The sequence below is a fragment of the Dendropsophus ebraccatus genome, chromosome 10 (assembly GCF_027789765.1).
Source record: "Dendropsophus ebraccatus isolate aDenEbr1 chromosome 10, aDenEbr1.pat, whole genome shotgun sequence".
In the NCBI taxonomy this organism is placed as follows: domain Eukaryota; kingdom Metazoa; phylum Chordata; class Amphibia; order Anura; family Hylidae; genus Dendropsophus; species Dendropsophus ebraccatus.
In genome coordinates, this window is record NC_091463.1 from 74,708,129 (window position 1) to 74,731,039 (window position 22,911).

At 44.8% G+C, this 22,911-nt stretch overlaps 1 protein-coding gene across 1 annotated transcript in view; it reads left to right on the forward strand.

Moving 5' to 3' along the window:
- EXOSC5 (exosome component 5) overlaps positions 1-21,393 on the forward strand; it is a 25,643-nt gene extending 4,250 nt beyond the window's left edge. Inside the window, exons 2-6 of the mRNA XM_069943369.1 lie at positions 811-924; positions 5,990-6,111; positions 11,026-11,166; positions 11,465-11,554; positions 20,425-21,393. Of these exons, the coding sequence (XP_069799470.1) occupies positions 811-924; positions 5,990-6,111; positions 11,026-11,166; positions 11,465-11,554; positions 20,425-20,517 (560 nt within the window). The 3' untranslated portion in view covers positions 20,518-21,393. The remainder of the gene's footprint in view (positions 1-810; positions 925-5,989; positions 6,112-11,025; positions 11,167-11,464; positions 11,555-20,424) is intronic.
- The last annotated feature ends 1,518 nt before the right edge of the window (positions 21,394-22,911 follow it).

A 22,911-nucleotide genomic window follows, 5' to 3' on the forward strand; every position in this document is an offset into this window, starting at 1 on the left:
ATTTGTTAAATAGCTATTTTTGTACTTTGGTCGAATACGTTGCTGCTGGAACTTATTTACTGAGTGGTATTCAGTTGGACTAATATATATATATATTGTAGACGCTCACAGTATCAGGGCAGATATAGGCACTTCTTGCTCTTCTTTGGACAAACTAGATGTTGACCTTGTCACTAGAATGAACTCGGGGGTCTACAGAACAAGTTAACTTACTGCTCTAGGTCAGTGAGAACCTCTCTATAATGGCTATCTCATATTGCTAAAATGGGGTCCTCACGCCCTCACATCCATACACCTTAAAGCGAATGTACCACTAGGTACATTGCTTTGTGTTTTTTTACAACAGACTGGCTCAGTGGTCCTTTTTTGAACTGCAGCCTGTTTCTCGCGCTCACTGACGGTCTTTTCCCGAGCGCTGCCTGCCCCCAGTGTGACTATTTCCCCTCGCCTATGTGACCCGGCTTCATTGTTTCTAATAGAGCCGCTTCACAGAGACATGGGGGCTTTGTCACACTGGGGGGTGGCGGGCCCACCCCCATCGCTTCATGCCGTGCCGGTGCTTGGTAATAGACAGGTGCTGTGCGGTGGAACTGGGTGACGGTTCAAAAAAGGACTCCAACACCGGCATCCTCACATTGGTCTTTTCATTTAAAAAAAACACGAAGCGATGTACCTAGTACATTCGCTTTAACCTGTTGAAGGCCGAGGCCAAAAACTTTTCTTTTAGTGCAATTAGTACAAGTCCCAGTGATATTGGTATGAAGACATAAGACTGTGGTTACATTTGTCCTTCTCTTTGTTCTTTTTCAGGGGACACATCAGTTCTGGTGGGGGTGTACGGCCCTGCAGAGATTAGATTCAGCAGAGAGATGCTTGACAAGTCCACTGTCGAGGTGATGGTGCGGCCAAAAGTGGGGTTACCTGGTAAGTCCCATGATCTCAGGATTTTGCTATGGGGCTATGACTAATGCTAGACTAAGGCAGACTGACTCCAAAGCAGGAAAATCAGCCAGACCAAGGCTCATAACACCAGCTACACATCAGTATCTCTAAAGTTAGTTTTCCTCCCCATTCTTCAGCTCTCAATACCCCAAAGTGAATGCAGAAGGTTAGAAATCTTGTTTATTGAAAAGGGAACACTGAAACCTTGCATTGACTATGAGAATTTATATACACTTAGTCAAGGCCCCTTTGGCAGCGATTTTGGCCTCCAGTCGTCTTTGCCAAGATGCCCCAAGGTTTACACTGCCGGATTTGGGGATTTTCAGGTATTCTGTCTGGTTGGATGGGGAGCCATTTTCAGGTCTCTCCAGAGATGTTCAATTGGGTTCAGGTCAGGACTCCTGTGCTGTCTTGGCTGTGTGCCTATAATCACTGTCTTGTTGGAAGAGGCAGATTCAGTCCAAAGCACTGTAGATTAGGTTTTGATGAAAAAAAAATCTCACTACTGTTCATCATTCAGCTTTCTCTCAACCCTGGCCAGTTTACTTGTCCCAGCTGCTAAAAAGCACCCCCACAGCACAATGTGTACCACCACCAGGCTTCACCGTAGGGATGGTATTGGGCAGGTGATAAGCTGTGCCTGGTTTCCTCATGATGTCAGACTTGAACCTTACAAATTAAGACTAAAGCATTCAGTCTTGATTTTATAACCGGAGAATCTTGTTTTTCACAGTCTGAACAGTCCTTTAGATTTTGTCTTTTTGCAAACTTTTTGCGACTTCATTCTGGAAGTTTCTTCCTTCTGAACAGAGGATTTTGAGGTTCTTGGTCACCTCTCTCCCAGAGTGCTTGGGGCGACCAGCTCTAGGAAGAGTCCTGTTGTCCAAACTTATAGATTATTAAGAATTATGGAGGCCACTTTGTTCCTAGGAACTTTCACTGCCAAGTTTTGTCCCCTTCTCCAGATCTGGCTCCACACCATCCTGTCTCTGAGCTGTACAGGCAGTTTTTTCTACCTCAGGCTTGGTTTTTGCTCTGATGGCATCGTCAATCGTGAGACCTTATATATCAGAACTGGATCCTTCCTGATCACATCCAGTCAATATGACAACTTGTGACTCCAATCAAGTTGTAGAAACATTTAAAAGAAATGGAAGACCCCCAGAGCTAATTTCATAATTCCTTAGTAGTGTCTAGGTTTATGTAGAGCTGTCCAATGAAAGCATTCACCTGGTGAAAAAGATCCTTATTCATCAGCTATCTTACATAAAGGGATTTCCAGGGAGAGAAAATTTGTACCGCAGCTGATCCTCTGACACCAAAAGTTATATATATCCCCAATATACACTTATTACGGGAAATCCTTATAAAGTGCTTTTTTCCCCTGCACTTACTAATGCATCAAGGCTTCACTTCCTGGATAACATGGTGATGTCACTTCCTGGATAAAATGGTGATGTCACGACCCGACTCCCAGAGCTGTGCGGGCTGTGGCTGCTGGAGAGGATGATGGCAGGGGGACACTGAGGGACACAGGGCACTAGAGGGACACTGAGCATCAATCTGCCATCATCCTCTCCAGCAGCCACAGCCCGCACAGCTCTGGGAGTCAGGTTGTGACATCACCATGTTATCCAGGAAGTGACATCACCATGTTATCCAGGAAGTGAAGCTTGATGCAGTAGTAAGTGCAGGGAAAAAGCTCTTTATAAGCATTTCCTGTAATAATTGTATATTGGTGATTTGTATAACTTTTGAAGCGCAATACTAGGGCTGGGCGGTATACCGTCAAAATACCGATACCGTCACTGGCGTCGGTTAACCGACCTCAACTCTGCCAGGACGGTATCTGCGGTATTCCCCCCCCCCCCATCTCCTCCTCCTCACCCTGCCGCCGTATGCTCTGCTCCCCTCTGTTAATCTTCCTGTGGAGGAGGACTGGAGATCTGACAGGCTGCGCACAGGCGTGCTGTGTGCTCAGCGCTGCTGCTTCGGGGCGCCTCTGGAAGCTGCAAGGTGTTCCCTGCCTCCCCTCTCCCGTACATAAAGTGGCTGCTGGGGTCAGGTATGGGTCGGCACATCCTCCCCCCCACCGGGCACCGCACTCTCTCCCGCACAGGAATCCTCGGCACCTCGTTATCTTTTTGCAGTGTTGGAAGCAGCCGTGTGTGACGCTCTGCCGGTGACGCTGCCGGCAGATATATGTGCTACAGCACTGAGTGACGGGGGCAGAGGATTCCTGTACAGGAGAGAGAGAGGCCGGGGGAGCATGGAGGTGCTGACCTATACCTGACCCCAACTGTATGTGCGGGAGAGGGGGGGGGGCAGGGCAGCATGTGACAGAGTGACTGGGGGCAGATATTAGATAGAAGAGAGATAGATAGATGATAGATAGATAGATAGATAGATAGATAGATAGATAGATAGATAGATAGGAGTCCTGTCTATTTATCTATGTATCTATCTATCTATCTATCTATCTATCTATCTATCTATCTATCTCCTATCTATCTATCTATCTATCTCTCTATCTATCTCCTATCTGTCTATCTATCTATCTCCTATCTGTCTATCTATCTATCTCCTATCTATCTATCTATCCATCCATCCAGCGCGCACACACACACAGACAGACAGGAGATAGATAGGAGATAGATAGATAGGACTCCTATCTATTATCTACCTGTCTCCTATCTATCTCCTGTCTGTCTGTGTGTGTGTGCGCGCGCTGGATAGATAGATAGGAGATAGATAGGACTCCTATCTATCTATCTCCTATCTATCTATCTATCTATCCATCCATCCAGCGCGCGCACACACACACAGACAGACAGGAGATAGATAGGAGACAGGTAGATAATAGATAGGAGTCCTATCTATCTATCTATCTCCTATCTATCTCCTGTCTGTCTGTGTGTGTGCGCGCGCTGGATGGATAGATAGATGGATAGATAGATGGATAGATAGATGGATAGATAGATAGATGGATAGATAGATAGATGGATAGATAGATAGATAGGAGATAGATAGATAGGAGTCCTATCTATCTATCTATCTATCTATCTATCTATCTATCTATCTATCTATCCATCCATCGCACACACACAGACAGACAGGAGATAGATAGATAGAACTCCTATCTTTCTATTATCTACCTGTCTCCTATCTATCTATCTATCTCCTGTCTGTCTGTATATGAATATATATATATATATATATATATATATATATATATATATATATATATATATATATATATATATATATACTGTATAGATAGAGCAAACAATACTGGCAGCACACTAAACGAACTGTGGCTGCCAGCAGACGTGAAAACGTGAATTTATTCCAAATCACAATGTGCAGCAAACTTCACAAGTAATATATGACGTTTTGGCGTCTCCTATGCCATTTTCAAGTGGCACTTGAAAATGGCGTAGGAGATGCCAAAACATGTATTACTTGTGAAGTTTGCTGCACATCGTTATATGGAATAAATTCACGTTTGTATTACCATCAGAAAATGGGGTTTTCAAAAGGTGTGTGGCTTTTAAAAGGGGCGTGTCATAATTATCGTTCAATTTATCGTTACCGTGACGACATGTACGATAAACCGCAATATTGATTTAGGCCATTATCGCCCAGCCCTACGCAATACAATACTTTAATAAAAAGTTTCGACTTCTCCTTTAAGAAGACTGACATGCTACTAGCATTAATATTTGTTTAAACAGTCTCAGTAAAGAATTTGTGGCACTCACCGTCTTCGTGAAATAAAATAGCCTTTATTGCATGGCGGCTCGGTCAGGACGCTGACACAGTGACTGAGCTACAGCCGTTTCACGCGCATGCGCAGCGCGCTTCCTCAAGGCCCTACACGTCACTCGTAAGTCCAACCTTTATCATCACATCACAGGTGTATTAATTAACAACATATATAGTACAAAAATATATACATAGGACAAACAAGTTTAAAAACACTGCACTAAAAAAAAAAATATATATATATATATATATAACAGTGAACTACAGATGTATTCCATGAAGATCTAATCGGTCATTCAACCCCAAAGGCCCCAATGCATCAGTTCTTAAAATTATTTGTGTTTCTCTTTTCAATAACATATTATGTCTATTTCCTCCATGTTGCAAATGTCTCTTATGTGTCAGACCAATCAAGCGTAAATTTTGCGTATCGCCTCCATGAACTTCCCACATATGCGCAATGAAGCGCGGGCATCCTTTCCCGGTCTGAACAGACCTCAAATGTTCGGAAAACCTTTTAAGCATGGGGCGTATGGTTTTACCCACATAATAATAGCCACAACTACACATCATTGCATACACTACAAAAGCAGGGAAGTTCATGGAGGCGATACGCAAAATTTACGCTTGATTGGTCTGACACATAAGAGACATTTGCAACATGGAGGAAATAGACATAATATGTTATTGAAAAGAGAAACACAAATAATTTTAAGAACTGATGCATTGGGGCCTTTGGGGTTGAATGACCGATTAGATCTTCATGGAGTACATCTGTGATTCACTGGTTTATATATATATATATTTATTTTTAGTGCAGAGTTTTTAAACTTGTTTGTCCTATGTATATATTTTTGTTCTATATATGTTGTTAATTAATACACCTGTGATGTGATGATAAAGGTTGGACTTACGAGTGACGTGTAGGGCCTTGAGGAAGCGTGCTGCGCATGCGCGTGAAACGGCTGTGACTGTGTCAGCGTCCTGACCGAGCCGCCATGCAATAAAGGCTATTTTATTTCACGAAGACGGTGAGTGCCACAAATTCTTTACTGAGACTGTTTATGGAATATGCAAGCTATTGTTGAGCACCACCGGCAGTGTTTTGGAGTCATTCCTATAGCGGACTGTGTCTTGTTCCCCACCCGAGCCTGTGTAGGTAGTGTCAGGAGATTTTTCTTCTTGATTGGACACGATTAATATTTGTTTACTGGTATTGAGCTACCAGCGCATGCATCTTAATAATCTTATCTCCTTGTTCTTTATACTTTCTCCCAATCAGCCATACAAGAAAAGAACCAGGAGCAGCTGATCCGGGAGACCTGTGAGTCTGTAATCCTGGGCACTTTGCACCCTCGGACCTCAATTACCATTGTCCTTCAGGTCATCAATGATGGAGGCTCTGTATCCTTACTACTCTCTACTGTACTTGTAATACCCATGGCTCACCACTGGAGGGCATGTTCTCTACACACAATCTTCCTAATGAGCCTCCCTGCAGTTCTTTCAATGACTTTTCAGCCTGCCCCTCAGTGTTATCCTGTCAGTGTTTTATTCCCTTTAATGTTCTCAGCTATCAGTACAAGCTTTTCTTCCCGTTGCCCGTTACTTTCTTGTCTTATCTTGCCTTTATCTTCCATTGATAGAATGCCAGGCATTGTGCGGAGCTATTTGATTTTATGCCACAGTCGGCTCTGGCTGATAGCGACGAAACAGAGAGATTACATTCTAGGACAGATCCGGACTTCTTTAAAGAGCCGTATAGACTGAAATGTCACATGTCTCCGAGACGCCCAATCGTCGCACGCTTAGATTAGCTTCATAATCCCTGCTCATGGAAATTTGTCAAATTGCTTACCAGTGAGGTTTACAGAGGAATATATTAGGGAACCACAGACTTCCATTAGTTGCTTGCAGCAGGAATGATCTGCAGATAGATCAGAGAAGCCGCAGCAATAAACAAGTTTATGCAGATTCTTTGCAGTTCTTGTATAATCTGAGCTCCATAGACAACCCATAGACCAGACTTATGCTGTAGGCTACTAACTATCTGTACCATGCCTGTCCTACCGGAATAAACATCTAATATATTATTCCTGTACACCTTTCTGGTTAGCCATCTCCTAGTTTTCCGCTCTGGCTAGTAGAAGGTTGACCCCCACCTATTACACCCCTGTGCCACAGATGATGATCTATCTATCTATGATGGGTAATATATTACAGCATGCAGCGTAATGCATCTCATGTGGAGAGCTAGATTCCATTGTACGTAAGGGACGGCTCATTATACAGTGGAATTGATGCTGTATCCTGCTTCCAATTTTAACCAATTGATATGTTAATGCCCATGGTGAGACTAACAACTCCTTCCATACTTGTTATTAGCTATCACGTCTCCTTCCTCCAGTTCTGAGCTGCTGCTTTCTGTTGAAGACACAAATATCTGTGTGTGAGCTTTTCTCTCCCCCCCCCCCACCTTTTGAGACAGCTGATGTAAACAAGTCACTGGCAGGCTTTATCTGCAACATCGTAGCTTCTTTGTAATGCTGGGATGGTTAATCAGCAACTTCACCTCAAATTAACCCCCCCAGGATGACAAAGAAGCTACAAAGTTGCAGATAAAGCCAGCGGGGGACTTGTTTACATCAGCCATCTCGGAAGGGAGAGAGAGAGAGAAAAGCTCACACACAGTTTTTTGTCTTCAACAGAAATCAGCAGCTCAGAACTGAAGAAGCAGACTGAATAGATAATAACAAGTATGAAAGGAATTAAAGGAGAAGCACAAAGAAAATGTGATAACAGTCTATAGGGGGGAGATTTATGAAATATGGAATAAAGTGAAACTGGCTCAGTTGCCCCTAGCAACCAATCAGATTACACCTTTCATTCCTCACAGACTCTTTGGAAAATGAAAGGTGGAATCTGATTGGTTGCTAGGGGCAACTGAGCCAGTTTCACTTTACACCATGTTTGATAAATCTCCCCCATAGTCTTTAAAATGTCCCTGTAAGAGACTGACCAGGATGATCTGCTTTCTCCAAACCCTCATTGCCTTATGATGTGTCATCCCTAACTGTGATCTCTTCCTGTGCTACTGATTTCTATCTACACCATGGTAAAGTTTCCCTTACAATGACTGCAGAGAGATCTTGAGAACCATAAGGAATTAGGCTATGTTCACATGGCGTAAGACACCAACCGTTCTGTGACCCGGCCGGGTCACAGAACGGTCGGTGTAAGAGAAGATCATCCTGGACGGTACCGCAGTACTGGCCGGATTATCTTCACTTCTGCTGATTTCGGATGTGGGGGCTCACCAGTGTGCGCCCGCATCCAAATTCCCCTCTGCACACAATGGAGCGTGCTACAGAGACAGGTTCTCCGCATGTCAGTCAGTTTTTTGCAGGGCCGCTAGCTATCCCGGCCGGAGTGTATACTATGTGTATTCCCTCTAGCTGCAGCACAATGTAAGTTAAATATTAATCACGGCCATGTTGCAAATCGGCAACAACGGCAGTGATTAATACTTAACTTACGTTGTGTGAACATAGCCTTAGGGCCCTATTCCACTGGACGATTATCGTTCAGATTATCGTTAAATCGTTCGAATCTAAACAATAATCGTTCGCTTGAAATGCAGTTAACGATTAACGACCGAACGAGAAATCGTTGTTCGCTTTATAAGATCTGGACCTATTTTTATCGTTGAACGTTCGCAAATCGTTCGCATTGAATAAGACATCGTTCGGGTGTTCGCAATAGATATGAACGCAATAGCGAATAAATAGCGAAGAAAAAACAATCGCAATTACGATCATAAGTAACGATTATCGTTCCATGGAAATGAGTGAACGTTTTCAGGTTTTTCGCAACAGCGGTCGTTTGAGATCGTTAATCGTTAACGATTATGCAAACGATAATAGTCCGGTGGAATAGGGCCCTTACACTGCAAAATGTATCTGATAATGCAATGAATATCCTTTATTTGATGAAACCTTTAAAGGCCCCCCGTACACTTTATACTAAAGTTGGCCAAACCCACCAAAAATACTGGGTTCAGCCATCAGTGTATAGCGTTTGGGACCTTCAAAGTCTGGAGATAGGAGTCAGGTTAAATGGAATTTCACTGCCCAACCACTATGTTCTATAGGAGAGAGCAGTCTGGCTGCTCCTTCCCATAGAGAACAACTGGGCTGAACATTCATATGTATGGGAAGGATGGGAGAGAGAACTGTCAGACAAAAAAATTCGTCAGTTCTTTACGTTTTACAAACTCGGCGGTGGTCGGCTAGAGGTCACCAGATGATAACAAACATTGATAGTAATTAGAGATGAGCGAATCAGGTTCGAGTCGATCCGAACCCGAACGTTCAGCATTTGATTAGCTGGGGCTGCTGAACTTGGATAAGTCTAAGGTTGTCTGGAAAACATGGATGCAGCCAATGACTATATCTATGTTTTCCACATAGCCTTAGGGCTTTATCCAACTTCAGCAGTCCCCGCTAATCAAATGCCGAACGTTCGGGTTCGGATCGACTCGAGTATGCTCAAGGTTCGCTCATCTTTAATAGTAATAAATCAGATAGCAGACTCTTCCCTGCATCTTCAGTTCAGCTTTCCGTCTGTATCCTGAGTACACGTTGTCTCTGGTGACGACTGGAGAAGTGATGCAGCTTTCTAGCAATACGTTCTGGCAGTGAATCCAGCCGCGTCTCCCCTTTAATTCCTCAGAAATTACCGTGGTAATTAAAGCTGTACAGGTAGCGTCGGAATTAAGATGTCATGTAGTTATGAACAGAGGATGTCTGCGCTGCTGGGAGAAGGGCTTAAAATAGGATCCGGCTGATTCTTATCACCGCTCTCATCTTCTTCATGTCTGTTTGTTAGAGATGCATCATGGCTGAAGTTCTTTAAAGTAAATTTCCAGAGATTTCCGCAGAAAACTGTTCAGAATGTGCACCTCGGGTTTACAACAAAACTTTCTTTTCTTGCTGTTATGCTCCTGGCTACAAGACACAGAGATTTCTCTATATACCCACGTAGAGGGAAGAAGTTAGCTACTTCCTATCTTGCTACGATCATTAAACGTCACGTCTCACCATTCCCTGTTTTTATGGTATAAGAAAGTGTTGTTCTCATGCTACAGACCTGAATTACAAAAGCCTGGTGAAAAGGATGAGGCTGGAGGGTTCTGCAGATGTAAGAAGTAAGGCCGTCTGGGTGATGGATGACCATGTGGGCTATCAGGCAGTTACTTCCTGTCCCAGAAACTTAGTGTAATTGTTATTTAAATGTCACTTTTCAGAAATCAGTAAATATCAATAGTAAAAATGTTTTTAAGTAACTCTGTAATAGGTTTTATTAAGCAAAAGAGTTTCCTTTTATACTCAAAAAGCTGTTTTGCAGCCTCCTCCCTCTTTTCAGAAGAAGCAGGTTTTCTGTGTTTATTATGGTCAATGGAGGGGGGGAGTGGCCGAGGGGGATGAGTGAGCACAGAGAGGAGAAAAGGCAGCCCTGCACAGCACAACATCCTGCTATTTTATCTCACTCAGCAAACCCGTCTTCACTTGATTCTCTGTAATGAAGACGACTTTGCCTGATAATGCACAGATAAGAAGTGAGGGGGGAGGCTGTAAAACAGCTTTTTGAGGACAAAAAGAGGCTTTTTTGCCTAATGAAACCTATTACAAAGTTGCTCCTCAAAATTGCTCCTACTAGATTTCTGCAAAAACATTTTAAATGACAATGGCAATTCTTGTTGCAAGCTGCCGACACTGTTAGAGCATGACTGAGAGCTTCTCTTTTCACCTATCTGATATTTATGGTCTATTCTGATGGAGGCTGCATAGGTATTCATTACAAACTAAGGGTGAGATTTATCAAACATGGTGTAAAGTGAAACTGGCTCAGTGGCCCCTAGCAACCAATCAGATTTCACCTTTCATTTTCCATAGCGTCTGTGAGGAAAGTAACGTGGAATCTGATTGGTTGCTAGGGGCAACTAAGCCAGTTTCACGTTACACCATGTATGATAAATCTCCCCTGAAGTTTCTAAAATTATACATAAAAATGGCAGCTTTCTTGTAGAACCAGGGCCACGTCTGTCAGTAGGTAGTGTCTAGTATTGCAGTGAAGCCAAGCTGCAATACCATACACAACCTGTGGACAAGCAGCCTAGTTATGTACAGACACATATATAATGCAGAGAATGTCCTAATCTTCACTACTAGAATATTTGGTCAGATATAAGTAAAAACTAATATATTTTATATACCAGACCAATTGTATGGTTTGAAGCCTTAGCTGTTCTTCTCTCAGTTGCTCGCCTGCTTCCTGAATGCGGCCTGTATGGGTATGATGGACGCCGGACTCCCCATGCGCTCTATGTTCTGTGGTGTCACCTGTACTCTGAACGACGATGGACTGATAACCATTGATCCCACTACTAAGGAGCAAAAGGTATGTCAACTAATAAGGGGGGGGGGCTGGTTTGTGCCCCTTGTGCCACTATTGCAAAGTTGTATGATAGGATACAGGATCATCTTACAAGATGTACACATGGGTCAGTGGGATACAATCTGGTCTTTCCTAATACCTAGTATCTGGATCTCCTGTGCAGCCATTTTGAATTAATATCCTGCTTTTAACAGATTTATTAGATAATATTTGCTGTAAACACTCCCATCCCGACCAAGTTATCGATAGAAAGCTGTCATGGGATTGAGATGACTGAGTCCATGTTTCGTTCTGTTGTCAGGAGAGCCGCGCTGTTTTCACGTTTGCTATTGAAAGTACAGAGAAGAAAATATTAACCGTTTCCACGCGAGGTGCATACTCCCCCGCAGAGGTAAGTGTCAGTCTGTGTCGTATCCTCATTTGTCGGCAGCAAATCTTGTTCTGCCGAAGTGAATGGCTGCATGAACTGTATAGTTACTCTGCGCTTCTATAGGACAGTTCCCAATTTTTAAAGCTCCTCACTTCCTTCTTATGCATGCTCGGTCCAGTGGAGCATGCATGTTACAGGGTTTAGGAGAGAGAATTGTCGACCTCTGCTGTTGACAGCTTTTAGATACAGGTAAGGGTCCTATTACTCGGGCTGACTACGGCCCGATCATTTTAGTAAATGAGTGCCGATCTGCTAGATTGGCCCTCGTTTACTGGACCTATTAAACGGCCTGATAATCGGGCAGCAAGGGCTGCATGGACATCTTAAGTGATGTCCATGCAGCCCTTGCCCAAACACCTGACACCTTACCTCTCCCTGCTCCTGGTCTTCCCACCTGTGCTCCGCAGCCTCTTAGTCCTGGCGGCAGCAGCAGCTGACAAGCCACTCAGACGCTGCTGCTGCCAGGATCGCGAAGCTGCAGGTTACAAGACCGGGAGAGTTAAGGTGACAGGTGTTTGGGCAATCGTCGGCCGCACATCGTTATTACACGAAGCAAAGCGTGGTTGCCACCCGGCTATTTTAGGTCCAAACCTAAACCAATGATCAGCCAATGATCGCTTCATTAGCTGATCACTGTCTCTATTACACAGCGAGTGTAATAGGGCTCTAACTTTCAAGAGGCCAGTGGGTTGAGGAGGCCCTGTGGCTCCTTCAAGCGATGTCCGGATCCCTCTGGGGCTCATGCTCTTCCATCTTATCCACCCTTTTCCCCACCAATCTACACCATGTTTTGATGCCTAGTATGAGAGTCTGGACTGTCAACTGGGTGGCCACCAGCACCTGGCTTTTAAAGGGAACCAATCACGCTAAAAACAGCCATAAAGCTAAGGAAACGTGCTGGTACATCACCCAGCACGCTTCCCAAACATACCCTTGTAGTCTGGTTCTCATGTACATATAAACCGCAAACTTAGTTTAATAATTTAATAATTTAAATTACCAGCTGGGCGTGTGGCTGGGTCAGGTAGTCACGGTCCTGGGCGGGTTCCGGCGCTGTGATCACGCCCTTCTGGGAGTGTTGGAAAGCGCTGCATGCTGATGTCACCCGGGGGCCGGCATTGCACGTTGGCCAGTACAGAGGGAGAAGACGCTGCTGTATTGCGCCTGTGCGGCATAGTAAAGACGTTGGCCTGGCCAATGTGCAATGCCGGCCCCCGGGTGACATCAGCATGCAGCGCTTTCCAACACTCCCAGAAGGGCGTGATTACAGTGCCGGAACCCGCCCAGGACCGTGACTACCTGACCCAGCCACACTCCCAGATTACTACATAGCTGGTAATTTAAATACAGCGTGGGAGATTATAAACTAAGTTTATATATAGAAACTAAGTTTGCGGTTTATATGTACATGGGAACTAGGCTACGAGGGTATGTTTGGGAAGCGTGCTGGGTGATGTACCAGCACATTTCCTTAGCTTTATGGCCGTTTTTAGCATGATTGGTTCCCTTTAACTAGGAGAGTCTCATAGTATTATAGCATAAAGTATTGCAGGGTTGTCAATGAGGAATCATAAAACGTATAATCTGGTACAAGCAGCCTTGATTCATATACATCCTTAACCAATTCTGGCAGCGGACTATCTGCAGTGTATTATAGGTACATGATATGGGCTTTCCTATATACACTCTCTATTAGCATGTTATAATACAATGTTTGTGTGTTAGGATATTGCAGCTCTGGACTCTACATAGGGCTGAACCTGTAGCCTTCTGCTGATGTCTGCATTACTGTACGTTGGAGAGGATCATATTGCACCGAGGGCCGGGATGCTGCATTATGCTAATACCAATATTTTTGGACAGTCTTGAGCAGCCTCCAGGCCCAGTGACTGATGACGTCTGGCAGGCTCAGTGTCTGCACACATTGCAGTCTGCCACGCTCCTTGGGCTTCGGAGGCTCGAAGTAAACCTCGCACTGAGAATATGTCTGTCACTGACCAATGGATGGGGGCTGCAATTTGGGCACTGCAAGGTCCATCGATTTTTGGATGTGAAAACCAATGAAATGATGACACCTCTAGGACTGGAGATTTGGAGTAGGGATGCAGTAAATTTTATGACTTCAGTAGTGGAGATGCTGAAACCTCTAAGATCAGTGAGGAAAAGAAGAAATGTAGACACCCTGCCAAATGCAGAAATACCTATAGACACCTCAAAGACTGACAGACATATCTATCTAGGTCCACAAAATCCCATCCTTAATTTTTTTTCTTCCAGTGCTGTGGGATTTGTCTATCTATCTATCTATCTATCTATCTATCTATCTATCTATCTATCTATCTATCTATCTATCTATCTATCAATCTATCTATCCAGAGAGTTACACCTGTATGAGTGATGTATTAGAGCAGAGATATACCACTAGGGCTGAGGTGTTACAGGAAGACCTCTAGGACTGATGTAATATGATTAGTGACATACCACTAGGACTGATGTGTTACAGGAAGACCTCTAGGACTGATGTAATATGATTAGTGACATACCACTAGGACTGATGTGTTACAGGAAGACCTCTAGGACTGATGTAATATGATTAGTGACATACCACTAGGACTGATGTGCCAGAGGAGGTTCTGATACCTCTAGAACTTCAATTTTAGAGCAGACACTTACACTTCTCTTCAGTTGATGTGTGAGAACAGAGATTCAGAAGGGGCTGGAAGATCAGAGTCTATACATATTCAGACAGCCCTAGGACCAGCCTTCTTATAAGTTCAAAACTGAAATATTGGAGCAGATACACCTCTAGGACTTGCAGACTAATTCTATGAAACGTGCAAGAATTTCCTATAAACATTGCAAGAGTTACTCCTGTATAGTGCGTATATATACGTAGATGCCCCCACTGTCTTAGTAGAACTTTTCCCCAGCTGCCCCATCTCTGTATAACATCCTGGTTATACAAAACCGTAACAATATATTGGCCTTAAAGGGGTGCTCCAGCATGGGGGCACTTTCTGGGGGGGACCGTGGGGGAAGGTGGCTGAAATAAGACGTCCACTCACCTCCCCGGTTCCAGCGGCGGGTCACCCATCGCGGCGCTCCGGTCCCCGTTTCCCGGCCACTTCCTGGTGTCTGACGCCGCCCAAGACGCTACGTCTCAGGGCCGCTCAGCCACTCAGTGAAGGAGGCTCCGATCCCGCCTCCTTCACTGAGTGGCTGAGCGGCCCTGAGACGTAGCGTCTCGGGCGGCGTCAGTCACCAGGAAGCAGCCGGGGACCGGAGCGCCGCGATGAATGACCCGCCGCTGGAACCGGGGAGGTGAGTGGACGTCTTTTATTTCAGCCACCTCCTCCCCGGTCCCCCCCAAAAAGTGCCCCCACACTGGATAACCCCTTTAAAGGGGTTGGCCACTTTATAGTAATGTTCAGTGTATAGTATTATCACTGTATATACTGAAAGCATCTACCTGTGTATGTCATAGAGCTAAAATTAGGCTCCCCTCCTCCAGACTGGGCTATCCTGCTCTGTGGTGATTCTGTCTGTCCATAAGATGGCTCATAAGAAGGGGCATGTAACCGTGCCCCCCCTCCAGTGTCCACCACTAAGCTTGTATTTGCCAATAGAGAACACTGGTGGGCGGGGCATGGTCACATGCTCTTTCATGTCAGCCATCTTATGTACAGACTCACCACAGAGGAGGGCAGCACAGCCTAGAGGAGGGAGTCTGATTATCTCTATGAGGTAGACAGGGATCTGCAGTCAGTATATACAGTGAGTACACTAATACTGTACAGTGAACAATTTTATTATAAAGTGGACAAACCCTTTAATGTACCTTGGTATGCCTCCAGTTTCCTATAGAGGTTGACAGAATATAATGGTGACTTACGTTTCATGTACAGTCTGTAGTCCTCATAGTGAACACTACCTCTGTACACGACACCTGACGTGATGAGGCCTTGATGACACACACAAATAAATATATATAGATAGATAGATAGATATAATCTCATACCTCTAGGACTAATGTTTTGTAACAGACCTCTAGGACTGATGTCCGCATAAACATGTGGACCTCTTAGACTGATGTAGTCAGATGTCTGTATATAGATATATACATCATACCTCTAGGACTAATGTTTTATAAGCCCCCTCTAGGTCTGTGTATCCGAGCACTGTGGCTGACATTCAATCCTCTCAGCCCTTTGCTATCTATTTCCCAGCATGCTCTGGATTCATTATAAGCCATTCCCTCGTCTGCCAGGCAGTAGCCCCTCCAGGTGGCCGTCAGATCATCACAATCCCCTCTGGGTAATTTCCTGGCCCAGGTCTCGGCATTCGTCATTTTCAGGCAGCACACGGATCTGTATCCCGGCATCACCGCACCTGCCAGCCCTTCTCTTCATCTAATTGACCAAATGCGACACTTCTCCCTAATGTGAGCTCAATGACCAGGTGTCTGAACAATGAGACAGGAAAATGGCAGGCTGCCCCCCGATCGCTTAACTGTGTATACAGGCCAATAACAGCGCCATCACCCTCCATTAACTAAATGATCAGCTTGTGATTGAGACATGAGAAAAGCTGCATCTCAAAACCAGAGACTCTGATATCAGCACAATCCAAGCACTACAAGACCAAGCATGCCCCACGCTGCGCAGTCCTGTGGGTGGCATATGGCCATCAATAAGAACATTTTGGGACTTTTTAGCTTCTGTGCCACTTAAAGGGGTAGTTCAGTAAAAAAGAAAATTCTTTTAAATCAAAAAGTGCTAGAGATTTGTGATTTACTTCTAAAAAAAAAAATGTCAAGTCTTCCGCTACTTATCAGCTGCTGTATGTCCTGCAGGGGATGTTGTATTCTTTCCAGTGTGCACAGCAGAAGAGGTTTTCTATGGCCATTTGCTACTGTCCTGGGCAGTTCCTGACATGGACAGAGGTGGCAGCAGTGAGTACTGTGTCAGACTGGAAAGAATACACAACTTCCTGCAAGACATACAGCAGCTGATATGTACTGGAAGATTTGAGGCTTTTTAATAGAAGTAAATTACAAATCTCTGGCAGTTTCTGGCACCAGTTGATTTCAACGATTTTTTTGTGAACTACCCCTTTAAGAGGGTTATACAGCATTATAAAAAAGCATGGCTACTTTCTTGCAAAACAGCGACACCCCTGTCCCCTGTGGTATTACAGTTTACTCCAATGAAACTAAGCTGCAACCCCCCCAGCCAGCCTGAGGATAACAGGGGTGCTGTTTCTAGAAGAAAGCGGCCATGTCACACATGAAACTGTAGAGTTCTAGGGGTCGGACAGAGATGAAGGGAGGTCTCTATGTGATTATGTGCTAACCCCCCTGCTATAGTTTTAGTAAGACTGTGGTGGGCAGCACCTGAATGGTGTAAGTACCAGTCCCCCTGCTTAGTCACATCTTGGCTCCTCCGTCTGCCATGTCCCCCTCACCCCACAACCCTCCAGCACTGGCTGCGCACGTCTGGCTCTGCTACTCTCTCTAGCTTTGAGCTCAGGCGACATTGCAGTTATGGTGGGGGAAGGCAGAGCTGTTATTTGTGATGTGTTCCCCTGTTCTCTCCTGTCGTACCCGTCCCTGTACAAGTCCCCCAGCTGGAGAGGATCTAACATTCGGTCTGATGGCTCCTCTCCAGTGAATACTGATGACGCCGCCTGTCCCTGTCTGTGTCACTGTGCAGATCCCACGTCCCATAGTAGTCTTTGTTAATGTCACCCTGTGGTGGGGGCAGACCCTCCTCTGCAGCTGACCAAGGTTACCGCTGAGACCTGTAATGGGAGGGACGTCCGTGCATCAGACCTTCCTGGTTTTAGATGGTCTATGTCTTATAGCTTTCTCATGTTACCCGACTGTGGGAGGAGCAAACATCTATCATAGCTGCCTCCTATTAGTCTACAGTAGGGTTGTGTATATGTGTGTCCTCACTAGAGATGAGCAAATTTACAGTAATAAAGAAGCGAAGTGCCTGGTTGTCTCGGCAGTCGACTTATCAGCCTGCTGCCTAGTAGTAGGAGAAGCAGCCATGTCTCATAGATCCTCTGTTAGCCTTAAAGTGTCACTGTCGTATTTTTATTTTTTTTATTTTTGCAGAAATCAATAGTCCAGGCGATTTTAATAAACTTTGTAATTGGGTTTATTAGGCAAATATGCCATTATCTGCATTCAAAAGGCCTTTCCCCAGGTCCCCCCTCCTCTTTTCCATTCACTGCTCATTATCAGAAAATTAAAATGTCTTGTTGCATCAGACATGCCCCTGTCTCTTCTATGGAGAGGGGAGGGGGGGAGGAGGGAGGATGGACATTAGTTGGCAGCAGAGAGCAGAGAACAAGGGATTACACAGCAGGAGCTATGTAAAAGCCTCTATTCAGGGGTCACAGAGGTCAGTGCTGATTTAAGAGGAGATAGCACAGTGATGAAGCTGTAAATTAACATTTTGTTATCCGGTTTTGGTGCCTCACCTCCCTTTACCTTTCCCCTCTCCATAAAGAACCATGAAGACAGGGGGAGAGCTTCAAACTGCTTTTTCATTATAAAAATGCATTTTTCGGCTAATAAACCCAATTACAATGCACATTTTTTTATTTTTATTTTTTAAAGTTAAACGACAGGTACACTTTAAGTACATCCATGTCTCATAGGTTCCTTGTGTTACCCTGTTGTTCATGTCTCATTGCTACCGTCTAAGGTTGTCTAGTAGTAGGAAAAATGTAGTAAGCCTTGGTTTCCCTTCTTACACTACAGTGATTATGACAGACCTTCTAGCTTAGCTTATACTTACACCCTCTACAGCAGACGAGGCTTCTGTGTGTTATAGCTCCCATATGTACAATGCTGCAGGTGACAGTATCTCAGGTCTTATTGTCCCTTTGGTGTCGCCCTGTGCTTGGAGGATCAGCCACTGTTCATCATTTCCCTCTCTGTGTCACCCTGTGGTGGGAGGATCAGCCCCTGTTCATCATTTCCTTCTCTGTGTCGCCCTGTGGTAGGAGGATCAGCCACTGTTCATCATTTCTCTTTCTCTCTGTCACCCTGCGGTGGGAGGATCAGCTCAAGTTTATCCTTTCCCTCTCTGTGTCACCCTGTGGTGGGAGGATCAGGCACTGTTCATCATTTCCTTCTCTGTGTCACCCTGTGGTGGGAGGATCAGCCACTGTTCATCCTTTCCCTCTTTGTGTCACCCTGTGGTGGGAAGTGTCAGCCCCTGTTCATCATTTCCCTCTTTGTGTCACCCTGTGGTGGGAGGATCAGCCCCTGTTCATCATTTCCTTCTCTGTTTCGCCCTGTGGTAGGAGGATCAGCCTCTGTTCATCAGTTCCCTCTGTGTCGCCCTGTGGTGGGAGGATCAGCCCCTGTTCATCATTTCCTTCTCTGTTTCGCCCTGTGGTAGGAGGATCAGCCTCTGTTCATCATTTCTCTTTCTCTCTGTCACCCTGTGGTGGGAGGATCAGCTCAAGTTTATCCTTTCCCTCTCTGTGTCACCCTGTGGTGGGAGGATCAGGCACTGTTCATCATTTTCTTCTCTGTGTCGCCCTGTGGTGGGAAGTGTCAGCCCCTGTTCATCATTTCCCTCTTTGTGTCACCCTGTGGTGGGAGGGTCAGCCCCTGTTAATCATTTCCCTCTCTGTGTCGCCCTGTGGTGGGAGGATCAGCTCCAGTTCATCCTTTGCCTCTCTGTGTCGCCCTGTGGTGGGAGGATCAGCCACTGTTCATCATTTCCCTCTCTGTGTTGCCCTGTGGTGGGAGGATCAGCCCCTGTTCATCATTTCTCTTTCTCTCTGTCACCCTGTGGTGGGAGGATCAGCCCCTGTTCATCTTTTCCCTCTCTGTGTCGCCCTGTGGTGGGAGGATCAGCCCCTGTTCATCCTTCCCCTCTCTGTGTCACCCTGTGGTGGGAGGATCAGCCCCTGTTCATCAGTTTCCTCTCTGTGTCGCCCTGCGGTGGGAGGATGAGCCCCTGTTCATCATTTCTCTTTCTCTCTGTCACCCTGTGGTGGGAGGATCAGCTCAAGTTTATCCTTTCCCTCTCTGTGTCACCCTGTGGTGGGAGGATCAGGCACTGTACATCATTTTCTTCTCTGTGTCGCCCTGTGGTGGGAAGTGTCAGCCCCTGTTCATCATTTCCCTCTTTGTGTCACCCTGTGGTGGGAGGGTCAGCCCCTGTTAATCATTTCCCTCTCTGTGTCGCCCTGTGGTGGGAGGATCAGCTCCAGTTCATCCTTTGCCTCTCTGTGTCGCCCTGTGGTGGGAGGATCAGCCACTGTTCATCCTTTCCCTCTCTGTGTTGCCCTGTGGTGGGAGGATCAGCCACTGTTCATCCTTTGCCTCTCTGTGTCGCCCTGTGGTGGGAGGATCAGCCTCTGTTCATCATTTCCCTCTCTGTGTCGCACTGTGGTGGGAGGATCAGCCTCTGTTCATCATTTCCCTCTCTGTGTTGCCCTGTGGTGGGAGGATCAGCCTCTGTTCATCTTTTCCCTCTCTCTGTCACCCTGTGTTGGGAAGGGCACCCATTTAGCCTTGCGTTCTGCTTTGGGTGCGTTTAGATTCCCAGCCTATTCTCTTTTTAAGTACAAGTCCCCCCAGGCAGACGGAGTGAGAGACAATTTAATAAAATGATGTTAAGAGAATCATTAAAATTGAACAAATAGCTGCGGCTCCCTGTGGCAGTTCATAAAGTGAGCGGGTGGAGGACGGGAGGGGGAGGCGGTGGGTGCGGGGAGCCTGGGGGTTTAATAATGTGTCTTCTCCATGTATCATGCAGATGCTGGCGCTCTCTCCTCACCACTGTCTCTTCTCTCCTCAGCTCCAGCAGTGTATAGCAGCCGCCCAGCTGGCAGCCCAAAATATCTTCCACTTTTACAGGGACTCTGTCAAGAGACGATACTCAAAATCCTAACAGAAGACCAGCACCTCTGTCCGATCATTGTGCACACATTATCATTCTGAATTTTTTTTTTTTTCAGCCATTTTGCATACGTGTCAGTATACTGTTGAGGCGCGAGGCACAGCATGTCTCAGATCTCAGCAGGGCATTCTGATTTCATCAGCAATCATATGGATGTTGGATAAGCCTGCAGAATAGATGCCACCACTTCATAGAGATAACAGGTTCTGGGAAGTGTCTTTTCAGGATCACCAGGAGGCTTATAGAATTTCAGTTGTTGTTTTTTTCCATAATCCTTAGCTGAATGCATAAAAAATAATTAGAGATGAGCGAACCGGGTTCGGGTTTGAGTCCATCCGAACCCAAATGTTCGGCATTTGATTAGCTGGGGCTGCTGAACTTGAATAAAGCTCTAAGGTTGTCTGGAAAACATGGATACAGCCAATGACTATATCCATTTTCCACATAGCCTTAGGGCTTTATCCAACTTCAGCAGCCACCGCTAATCAAATGCCGAAAGTTCGGGTTCGGATGGACTCGAGCATGCTCCAGGTTCGCTCATCTCTAATAATAATAATAATAATAATAATAATAATTAAAAAAAAATCTATATACAAAAAATGTTGTATACAAAAGTTAAAGCATTCAGCTTTAGCGTGAACCTGTAAGTCTGTACCCTCCAACCTGTAGCTCCCCAGCTGTCAAAAAATTAAATTTTCCATTGCCCCCTGACAGCCGGCATGATGGGAGATGTAATTTTGCAGTATCTGGAGAACCGGAGATTGGGGAAATAGTACTGCTGTAAATAGTAATCCCGTGTAAACTTTTATTACCGCTATTTACACTATATCGCATTTGTCGATTTTGTGATTTAATAAATATTTTTCAGCTGTTTTATATAATTTCCAACGTTTGTCTCTTTTATGAGCCATGTGTCTGCGTAGTTATTCAATTTAAAGCAAAGTTCAGTGGAACGGCGCCCCTCGTGGATGTATTTTGCAAATGATAATAAAACTAAAATGTTATGGTTTGCGCAGGATTATAAACATAAGGTTTTCCTTTCTGCTATGTGAGCGGAAAGGAAACAGCAGCACAACAAGAAAGGGGTTACACAAAGCACTGAAAGTCAGAGAAACTCCTTCATTTACTTCATGACAATACATATCCTATAGAGGTAGCACACAGTCTCCTGATACTAAGCTCAGTCCCCAACTTCCTGTCTTCTATGCTGATCTCTGTTACTAGAGACAGAATTCCCCTGACAACAGGCAGTGGACAGCAGATTGCAGGGAAGGGACACACTGGGCTGTTTACATGGGGTAAGGTGTGTTTTTTGTAAAAAAATAAATAAATGTTAGGAGTGACATGACAGAACAGGAATGATAACATACTAAGGAGAGTTTAAAGCTTACCTGTTGTTTCAGAAGGTTTTTATAAACCTGCATGGTTTTCTTTCATTAACCTTTCAGAGTGGTGATTTTCTCTGTACTGTTATTAAGTCCATAAGACCCTTCATGGTGCAGAGCTATTTCTTATTCTCACCATTTCAGGGGACAGGGGTGGAACCAGACCGGTTTGCCATTAGTACTCTTAGAGATTGTTCTTTACCCTTACTTGTCTGCCAATCACTGGACCACACCTACTACTCTCTGCTATGTCATTACATAATACTGGAGAAAGTGCACTGGACTAAATAGGCTGGCACTGTGCTAAGGGATTATTTACAAAACTGTACTTTAGATAGTATGGGTGTGTGTGTTATTGATGCACTTGGCTTGAAAGGAGTTATGTGTGCAAAGCAAAAGCACAGCAAGGAATGGGTTACTCAATGCACTAAACTGCTGATTATGGTGGTTATTATAAGCCTGCAGACTAAGGCTGCGTTCACACTACGTATATTTCAGTCAGTATATTTCAGTCAGTATTGCAACCAAAACCAGGAGTGGATTAAAAACACAGAAAGGATCTGTTCACACAATGTTGAAATTGAGTGGATGGCCACCATATAACAGTAAATAACGGCCATTATTTCAATATAACAGCCGTTGTTTTAAAATAACAGCAAATATTTGTCATTAAATGGCGGCCATCCACTCAATTTCAACATTGTGTGAACATAGCCTTTCTGTGTTTTTAATCCACTCCTGGTTTTGGTTGCAATACTGACTGAAATATACTGACTGAAATATACATATACTGACTGAAATATACGTAGTGTGAACGCAGCCTAAAAGTGGAAAGGGGTTTAAATTCAGGAGTCTGCAGTGTGTACATACAGTAGAAAGAACATTGTGCACCTTTGGACAGGTTTACAGATTGCAGGCACAGACCCCAAAATATCTCCTGAAGATAGCATTAGCTGAATGCCTTCCCCTACTTACTATGCTCCATCTTAGTGTCTCTGTT